This window comes from Oryctolagus cuniculus, chromosome 1, assembly GCF_964237555.1.
Source record: "Oryctolagus cuniculus chromosome 1, mOryCun1.1, whole genome shotgun sequence".
Taxonomy (NCBI): Eukaryota; Metazoa; Chordata; class Mammalia; order Lagomorpha; family Leporidae; genus Oryctolagus; species Oryctolagus cuniculus.
The window spans coordinates 62,639,889-62,649,887 of NC_091432.1; the positions used below are offsets into that span (position 1 = coordinate 62,639,889).

At 48.3% G+C, this 9,999-nt stretch overlaps 1 protein-coding gene across 1 annotated transcript; it reads left to right on the forward strand.

The window, feature by feature from the left end:
- The first annotated feature begins 837 nt into the window (after nucleotides 1–837).
- TRIM21 (tripartite motif containing 21) lies at nucleotides 838–9,773 on the forward strand. The gene is made up of 7 exons (XM_070074479.1): nucleotides 838–996; nucleotides 2,308–2,763; nucleotides 3,569–3,664; nucleotides 4,748–4,978; nucleotides 6,372–6,394; nucleotides 8,013–8,113; nucleotides 8,418–9,773. Exons 2-7 carry the CDS (start codon nucleotides 2,356–2,358, stop codon nucleotides 8,963–8,965), a joined length of 1,407 nt encoding a protein of 468 aa, XP_069930580.1. The 5' UTR covers nucleotides 838–996; nucleotides 2,308–2,355; the 3' UTR covers nucleotides 8,966–9,773.
- Nucleotides 9,774–9,999: the final 226 nt, after the last annotated feature.

The following is a 9,999-nucleotide window of genomic DNA, read 5'->3' on the forward strand; positions in this document are numbered from 1 at the left end:
GAATTTCAGCCTGGGATGATGAAAATGTTCTGGAGCAGATGGTGGTGATGGTGCCACAACAAGGTGAATGCACTCATTGACATTCAATGGCAAACTGAAAATGGTTAAGGTGGTAAATGTCTCATATTAAAATAACATACTGTAGAATAGTGGTTTTTTTTCTATTTAACCCTACACTAAAGAGTTAATCTCATGAGTTATACAGTAAACTGAAAGATCATCCTAAAAATTGAGGGAATAAGAGGAAGGAGGGAGAGAAGGATGAGAAGTATCACTAGGTTCCTAAATCTGTAGATGAGTTACATGAAATTTGTTTTATCTTAAATATCAAAAATAAAAATGATATAACCTGAAAATATCCTTAGCTCAATGACAAGAACCCAGCTGGTGCTCAATAAAATGTCAGCTCCCTTCCTACCACTGCCCCATGTGATATCCGCCTCAGAGTCCTGAGGAATAAATCTCCCACCCCTGGAGGTCACCAGAAACATGAGTCCGATGGGAAGCAACTGTTTCGGCTGTCAGGAAGCAGGTGGTGGAGGCCTGTGAAGGAGAGAGCCAGGCATCCTTTGCATCCAAACCTCCTGAATAGCAGCTCCCAGAGGTGCACATAGCATTCAGGTACGAGGTGATGGCCGGTGTCAAAGCATCGATTTTTTTCACTAAGATAGATGACAAGGACAGGAGGAGGAGTGTACGCCCAGATGACATGTTGCTGAGGTTTAACTGGGCTGTGACAACTCCCCCGGCTTGGCTCTGTCTTCCCTCCTCCCACTTTTCTTTCTCTGCCCTGCTCCTTCTCCCCTACACCCGGTCATCCCCTGCCTCCGCCCTGACCCCGCCCAGTCTCTGCCCTGTCCCTCCCACCACCCCTCCCTCATCCTCCTCCCTGGGGCCCCTCCCCTTTCTCCTCCCACTCTCCTCCCTTTTCCGTTCAGACTGGCCTCTTAGAGGAAATTGAAAGTGAAATAGAGAGCTGTTGAATCGCCTGATCAGGTGAGTGAACCCGGCAGGACCACAGTACCCCTTCTTGCCTGGGTGGGGGAGGGTCTCTCTCCCCTGCCTCTGATTCTCTCTTCCAGCTACTCACTAACCCTAGAGCCTTCAACCCCACTGGCCCCGACTCGTTCAACCCAAGCCCAGCCATTCTTCCAGCACTGGCCGGTCTGCCTGAGAGGAGGCTGGGCTGAGTGTGACTTACAAACCACAGGGATGGGTGGAGCTCAGGCTGCTGTAGTGCAGGTACCTGAACTGGGCCAAGGGAAAAGGTGACCCTGGGTGTAAGGGAGCTGGTGGGTGCCCAGAGGAGCCCCCTGTGGAAGAATCCTCACTCTACTAAACTGGTCCCCAATCTCCTGCTAGAAAGGGAAAGGGCAGGCTGTTTAGGGTGTTCAATTAGAAACTTATTTAGGTTCAAGATTCTTTGCCCTAGAGGAAGTGCACAGACATATTCACATCTGTAGCAGAATATTTCAAAGTTAATGGAAATGGAATTTACTTTTGGTGCAAAAAATTGGAAATCCATGCACCCATTCGTAGTATACATTTTCTGTGAACTTTTTGAAGACCCCTTATGAATTTTTTAAGATTTTATTTTATTTGAAAGGCACAGTTGCAGAGGCAGAGAGAAAGACCGCATGCTCTTCCATCTGTTGGTTCACTCCCCAAAGGCTGCAGTGGTGGAGCTGAGCTTATCAGAAGCCAGGAGCCTACTGTTTCTTCCAGGTCTCCCATATGGGTGCAGGGGCCCAATGACTTGGGCCATCTGCTTTCCCAGGCCATAGCAGAGAGCTGGATCGGAAGTGGAACTAGCACCTATATGGATTGCAGGCAGCGGCTTTACCCACTATGCTACAGTGCCACCCCCCCCATGAATTTTTATGTATTTCATATATATGGGAGTAGAACAGAGAGAGACTCTTGCCATTATATTGAACAGTAGTGAAGATATTATACAAAGCACATAGCTCCTCTCTGACACATAGAAAGCACCTGGTAAATGACTGCTCATACTATGATTACCTCCTCCAACCTAGGCTCTGAGGATGTAACCCAGATGGACATGATGAAGTAGAATTGTCAGCAGACTTATCTGAGTCTCTCCCCCGTTTTCTCCTCGTTGGAGGACTCTGTCTCCCTTCTTCCAACAGGATCACTGGGCCAGACTGTGGAGGAGAGGCTCCTGCTGTTTGGGTTGATGTTCTTGTCTTCTCTTGCTTGGCACCACCAGCTCATCTTGTTTTCCTTTGCATTATTGTGTTCCTGTCATGCAGATCTCTTCTTTTCTGTTCCTTCTTCCCCCACCAGAGCACCCCAAGGTCTGCACAGTGCTGCCCAACAAGGACTGTCACTCCCATGGCTTCTGCAACGCCCCTGGCAATGATGTGGGAGGAGGTCACATGTGCCATCTGCCTAGATCCCATGGTGGAGCCCGTGATCATTGAATGCGGTCACAGCTTCTGCCAGGAATGTATCTCTAATGTTGGGAAAGATGGGGGTGGTATCTGTCCTGTGTGCCGGAATCACTTTCTGCTCAGGAACCTCCGGCCCAATCGGCATCTAGCCAACGTGGTGGACAACCTTAAACAAAACAGCCAGGCTGCCAAGGATGAGCCACAAGGGCAGCGGTGTATGATACATGGAGAGAAACTTCACCTGTTCTGTGAGGAAGATGGGCAAATCCTCTGCTGGGTGTGTGCCCAATACCAGAAACACCGTGAGCACCACACAGTCCCTATTGACGCGGCTGCTCAAGAGTACCAGGTGAGGCCTTCGCAGAGACATGGACAGATCCAAAGGAGAGGGGCTGGGTGAGTTTTGTTACCTCTGGAGTTCAGAGGTTGGGAAAAGAGGGATACTTTCCTCCTTTCATGTCCAGTCTAAACACAACCTTCTCATTAGAGTAGTGGATACACTCTGTGCAAATGCTATGAAGTCCATGTTTCCTTGTGGACTCCTGATAAATTAGGTGTGAGAAATGCCCTCATCCTGCCATGCCAGTAGTTCTTTTTTTTTTTTTATTTTTTGACAGGCAGAGTGGACAGTGAGAGAGAGAGACAGAGAGAAAGGTCTTCCTTTGCCGTTGTTTCACCCTCCAATGGCCGCCACGGCCGGCGCGCTGCGGCCGGCGCACCGCGCTGATCCGATGGCAGGAGCCAGGAGCCAGGTGCTTTTCCTGGTCTCCTATGGGGTACAGGGCCCAAGCACCTGGGCCATCCTCCACTGCACTCCCTGGCCACAGCAGAGAGCTGGCCTGGAAGAGGGGCAACCAGGACAGAATCCGGCGCCCCGACCGGGACTAGAACCCGGTGTGCCGGCGCCGCTAGGCGGAGGATTAGCCTAGTGAGCCGCGGCGCCGGCCAGTAGTTCTTTTTTGTAAGACGCATGATTTGGGCTTTTTCCACAGTCTGCCTATCCACCAAATGCCTACCCTAATCAGACCCCAGTCCTCCCTCCTTCTCTGTGTTTAGGCTTTATTGAAGAACCAGAATGATCATCTCCCACCCCAAGCCACTCCACCCTACTTCTTGGTTTCGTTGGGATTAACCTGTTACTTTGTTTTTGGCAGGAAAAGCTCCAGGTGGCATTAAAAAAGCTAAGATGCCAGCAGGAGTTGGCAGAGAAGTTGGAAATAGATGTTGCAATGAAGAGAGCAGAGTGCAAGGCAAGAGACACTTCTTGATGGGGTGGGGGGGGGTCAGAAGGCTGGGCAAAGTCCAGGGTCCTAGTATCAAGAAAGCCTTAACCTGAGCTATGTCTGAGAATGATAATTGCCATATCACACCCTCTGGGAACCAGCCATCCTCTTAGTCTCCAAATAGAGAAGAAAAAAAAAAAAAAAAGGAGAGGCTCACAGGAGAACTCCCAATCAGGAACAAAGAGAATTATTGAACAACTGTTCTGCGAGGGCCAAGCTACATCCTAGGGCTCCCTGCTCCTCTGAGCCCAGACTCAGGGTATGTATGACAGCATCAGAACCTCAGTGTCTGGAGCAGGGGTATTCCAAGAGAGAAGCCCCACTGCTATGCCTTTAAGGAGATGAGAGGAGCTACAAGGAGCAGACCTCCAGGATCCATCCAGGCCTGAGATGGAAAAACCAATCTGAACAGGTGGTGGCATCACTGTGCCGAGGCCACTGGTTGAAAGCATAATGCAGAAGTAAAGCTTGTTCACCACTGGTGACTTGCTAGTACAGGGGAGGTGTGAAGAGTGAAAGGAACTCGAGGCTAACGGGCTCCCGGAAGAGAGGTCTGGGAGTGGGGAAGGGTAAGTCAGGATTTGGTGGCACAGGGGGCCATCCTACATCATGAGCTGACCATCCAGTTACCAGCAGGAGAAGGTGAGCAGAGAGTGTCCCAAAGTCACCCTCTGCCAGGACTTGGGAATAGCACTGTGAGCCCATCTCTGTGAAACCTCTGGGAATGGTTGAATATCAGATATGACTGATATTCAAACACAGATCTGGGTGATAACTGCCTTTTGGAATAGAGGTTGAAGAACATCTCTGATACTAAAGGTTGATGCAGCTGGGGTGTAGGCCAGCGACAACATGCCAGCACCAATCATACTCTGTTTAGTCCCCAAAGCCTCACCCACCTATCTCCTCAGCAAAGGGTGTGTGTGTGTGTGTGTGTGTGTCTGCCTATTCACTTGAGTCTCCAGGTGACAGAAATAGGTTTCAACTTCTACCCCCAAAGCCTGGGAGATTTTCACAGAAACCTCCTCTATCTTTCCCTGGACACCAAAGACAAAGGTTGAGATGCACAAGTCCAGGATTCATGCAGAGTTTGTGCAGCAGAAAAACTTCCTGGCTGAAGAGGAACAGAGGCAGCTGCAGGCACTGGAGGCAGAAGAGAGGGAGCAACTGAGAATCCTAGGGGAAACAGAGGCTGACCTGGCCCAGCAGAGCCAGGCCCTACAGGAGCTGATCTCAGAACTAGAGCGGAGGAGGCGGGGCTCGCCGCTGGAGCTGCTGCAGGTGAGACTGGGAGTTGGGCCCAGAGAATAAGCGAAAAAAGCTAGAACTCTGTAGCTACCATTAACCCAAAGGCAAACCTGGTGTCCGTAATATTCTCATTTAAAACAAACTGGAATTTGGACCCATACATGGTTTGCATTCAATCTATAGAAGAGCCCAGAATTAGGAGGGAATGGTCCATCCGGCAATTAACAGATGTGGACATCCCAGGTCAGTGTTCATTCTAACACGTACCAACTATGAAACCCTAAGAAAGTTCTTTCATCTTTCTGAGCACTGGGTTTCTCATATTTTAAATGGATATTTGGAACTGGCATTGTGGCACAGCAGGTTAAGCAACCCTCTCTGATACTGGCATCCCATATGGGCACCGGTTCTAATCCTGGCTACTCTACTCCAGATCCAGCTCCCTGCTGATGTGCCTGGGAAAGCAGTGGGAAACTACCCAAATCCATGGGAGACCTGGACTTCTAAGCTTCTAACTTTGGCATGACACAAGCCATTTGGGAAATGAATCAGCAGATGGAAGATCTCTCTCCTCTTCCCTCTCTCTGCAATTCTGTCTTTCAAATAAATCTTTTAAAAAATGATGAAATCCACTAAAGCTCTTATATAAGTGTCTACCCATGGGAAGGTTTTAATAAATGTGATAGAACTGAAAACAATGAATGGAACATTGAGACTAGCTGCCAAGTCTCCATTACTCTAGGTTAGGTCATTTTCCTTTCCTGGACCCAATACATTTGCCTCACTTTGGGAAACTGCGGATTAAATGGTCCCAGAAGTCCTTTCTGCTCTAACGTTCTTACCATTCCCTTCTAGTGTGAAAAGGCTGATTGTTCTGACTTGACTTGACAGGCTCTCTTTCACCCGACTTTCAAGTAGGCTTCAAGTACACTCTTGAGTGGGCCTTAAGACAGTCAGTTCCCATGTAAGGGCTCCCACAACCCCTGCAACACAACATTCTAGAGTAATTCAATTTCATACACAGGAATAGGTAGCCAGCACAGCATTAACCAACCAGCCCTCCCTCCCAAACAGCTCAAGCCCACAGGGAACTAGGATGGTTTCTGGGCCTCTTATCCCAGCCATTCTCTCCCTGAGACTGCATGGGCTATCTGCCCACTTGCAGCTGCCTCCCCGCTTTGCCCTCCCCCTAAGAATATGGTCTTTCTATTCTGGTTTCTGAGTCAGTCGTCTTTAACACCCCTGCAGTGTTTCTGGTTACCCCAGAAGCATCACATGTCCTTGATGCTTCAAGCTAGTCAGAATCCTCTTCGGAGCCTCAGCCCAGGGCAGTGAGGCAGAGCAGAACCCCAGACACAGGCTGCTATCACATCACCCATGGGACTGAGGTCTTGGCAGTGAACTTACTCTCTGTCTTTTTTCTTAGGAAGTGACAGTTGTCCTGGCAAGGTAAGAGGGGTTTTATTTATTAAAAGAGGGGGCAATATTCAAGCTGATTTACCTCAAACGGTAGAGTTAGAAACATACCAGGGGATTCCAATTCAATCCCATCAAGGTGGCATGTACCAATGCCATCTCACTAGTCCCAGTGATCAATTTCTGTTCACAATTGATCATAATGATAGGACTAAGAACCAAAGGGATCACAGAAACAAGAATAGTGTCTGCAAATACTAGCTGATAGAATCAAAAAGGGAGAGAATGATCCAACATGGGAAGTGAGATACACAGCAGACCCATAGAATGGCACATGTCCTAAACAGCACTCTGGCCTCAGAATCAGCCCTTAAGGCATGCGGATCCGGCTAAAAAGCCCATGAGAGTATTTCAGGCATGGAAAGCCAAGACACTCTGGGGAAAAAAAAAAAAAAACCTAAATGAAAGATCTCCGCAAGTGAGATCCCAGTGGAAAGAATGGGCCATCAAAGAAGGAGGTACCTTTCTCTGAAGGGAGGAGAGAACTTCCACTTTGACCATGGCCTTGTCTAAAAATTATCAGAGTCAGTGAACTCAGGGGGCTTCCATAGCCTTGGCAGCTCATGACAAGAGCCTAGGGTGATTACTGAGGCCATAAACAAGAGTGTCAATTTGTTAAGTCAACAACAGGAGTCACTGTGCACTTACTCCTCATGTAGGATCTTTGTCCTCAGTGTGCTGTACATTGAGATTTAATGCTATAACTAGCACTCAAACAGTATTTTTCACTTTATGTTTCTGTGTGGAAGCAAACTGTTGAAATCTTCACTTAATGTATGCTAAACTGATCTTCTGTATATAAAGAGAATCGAAAATGAATCTTGATGTGAATGGAAGGGGAGAGGGAGTGGGAAAGGGGAGGGTTGCGGGTGGGAGGGACATTATGGGGGGGAAGCCATTGTAATCCATAAGCTGTACTTTGGAAATTTATATTCATTAAATAAAAGTTAAAAAATAAAATAAATAAAAGAGGGGGCAATATGATCATATATGCCTCTGAGAGGGTGGCAAAGGTAGAAAAACATGCCCTGGACTTTCCCGTGCTTGCCTCCCTGTTCTCAAGGAGATCCTCTATTAAGCACTTTCTGGTTTCAGAAGGCTAACAAATGGATAGCTCAGTTGCCAAGTTTCCCAGAGGATTTGGGCTATAATATCTTCACAGAGCAAATCCCCAACAACTGGGGAAAGGCTAGGAATTTCTCTAGCCTGCTGGGTCTGCTTTTTTAGAAGCAGTTACACCAGTTATAAACTACCTCGAAAGAGCTGTAAGACAGACCTACAGCATGGCCAGACTCCTTGAGGCTTCTCATAGATGTGATTCAGCCTGTATCAGACACCTTGCCTGTAAGATAAGATGGAGCCCAAGGTCACCAAGTAAGCATGAGAGAAGACACATGCTGCAAAGACTTTCATAACTAGGAATTTCTGGATAAATCCTGGAAATTTTTGCCTCTCATTCCTACTTCCCAGAGGCAATTATAAGTTTTGTACTTAACTATCACAATCCCCAAGGAAGTCATAGTGTTATGGTTGGGGTGGGGGAGCGGGTAGGTAATAGGAGTGGAAGACGAGTCTGAAACTCTTTCCCCAGGAGTGAGTCCTGGAGCCTGGAGGAGCTGAAAGTCATCTCACCAGACCTGAGGAGTGTGTGCCATGTGCCGGGGCTGAAGAAGATGCTGAGGACGTGTGGCGGTGAGGCGAGCTCTGGGAGTTGTGGGTGTGGGGCAGATGGGAATGATGAAAGTGTGGAGTAGACCCAGGATGGGGGAGGATGGACAGCAGTATGGAGGAGAGATGGCAGGTGGGGGAGAGATAGGAGTAGAGAAGGTAATCCCTTCAAAGGCCAGGGCAAGGCCAGGGCTCGCTGGAAGTCAGTTCCTCACCTGAGGAGGTCGGCCGCTCGTCCTCCTCCTGGAATTGACACAGATCCCCTTGCTACAGGCACAGGCTGAGGACTTCCCACACCCCAGGCCTGACCGTGGTGCTCTCTCTGCAGTACACATCACTCTGGATCCACAAACGGCCAATCCACAGCTCATCATCTCAGAGGACCTGAGACAAGTGAGGCTTGCAAACACCTGGCAGGATGTGCCAAAAAATGAAGAGAGATTTGATAATTATCCAATGGTCCTCGGTGCCCAGCACTTCAACTCTGGAAAGCATTACTGGGAAGTCAGTGTGAGGGGAAAGAGGGCCTGGGACCTGGGAGTCTGCAGAGCCTCGGTGCAGAGGAAGGGGAATTTTGTGCTCAACACTGAGAGAGGCTTCTGGACAATTTGGCTGTGGAAAGTAAAACAATATGAGGCTGGCACCTGTTCCCCAACCCCCCTCCACCTTCGGGTACCTCCATACCAAGTTGGGATCTTCCTGGACTATGAGGCCAGCACTGTTTCCTTCTACAATGTCACTGACCATGGGTCCCTGATCTACACCTTCTCTGACTGTGACTTTGCTGGACCTCTGCGGCCCTTCTTCAGTCCTGGTTTCAATGATGATGGAAAAAATGGAGCTCCTCTCACTCTCTGTCCACTGAAGATGGCATAGTCTGGACTCGCCAATTACTGAGGGCTCTTCATGGACACCCTCGTCCCATTGGGGCCCCTCCCAGCAGCAGCCCCTGCCTCTTTTGCCCATGAACGCTTGAGACACTTTTGCCTCTGCAGAGGTGTTGGGATCCCAGGAAGCAGTTGTTAGCAGGGGTGGGAGGTCACTGAAAGCCAATATCAAGTGGGTATTTCTGCTTTAAATTGCCGATTCCCTCCAGTGAAGCAAACTGCAGATTTAGCCCAAACTCACCTGAACCAGTTTCCACCTCCTTTATGTCGCTGAAGTTCTGTCCTAGGGGACAGCACTGTAGCATAGAAGGTTAAGCCACAGTTCAAATCCTGGTTTCTCCACTTCCAGTCCAGCTCCCAGCTAATGTGTCCGGGGAAGCAGTGGAAGAGGGCCAAGTCCTTGGGCCCCTGCACCCATGTGGGAGACCCAGACAAATCTCCTGGCTTCGGCCTGACCCAGCTCTAGTTATTGCGGCCATTTAGGTAGTGAACCAGCAAATAGAAGCTTGCTCACTCTCTTTCAAGTAAATAAACCTTTAAAAAAAAATCCTGTTTTAGCCTCTCCATCTTCAGGTTATTATCTTAGGTCAGAGCTCTGTTATACTGTGGGTGGTTTGTAAAATAGCTTCCTAAAAACAGTTGTGTTGTATTCTGCCCTTGTTCCTTAAACCTGAAATATTTGACAACTCTGATTAATAGTGATATACAACATTCCTTCAAAATGTTCATGGAAAATACATATGAAAAGTATGCATGGATTTCAATTTTTGCACCAAAATAAATGTATCTTAACTCCATTTTTTTTTTACAAACTTTAAAGTATGCTTAGATATCTAATGTTGCACATTTTTTCCTGCCTGGGCTGCCCTCCCTACTTCTGCATCTGGATTATTTGGTCTTGGGCAGAAGATACCAGTAAGAGTTTCCTCTCTTGATCTCCAAGTGGCCACTGTGATAATAGAAGGCATTTTGAGATTGCAGTCACTGCCCGAGGGCAGGTGCCCTTCACATAGAGGGAACTCC

Bases quoted from the DNA above. Each gene is read 5' to 3' on its own strand.
- TRIM21 (XM_070074479.1), top strand. From the start codon at position 2,356: ATGGCTTCTGCAACGCCCCTGGCAATGATGTGGGAGGAGGTCACATGT. The intron at 2,764-3,568 runs GTGAGGCCTTCG...TGTTTTTGGCAG, and splicing joins CGGCTGCTCAAGAGTACCAG to GAAAAGCTCCAGGTGGCATT. The intron at 4,979-6,371 runs GTGAGACTGGGA...CTTTTTTCTTAG, and splicing joins CGCCGCTGGAGCTGCTGCAG to GAAGTGACAGTTGTCCTGGC.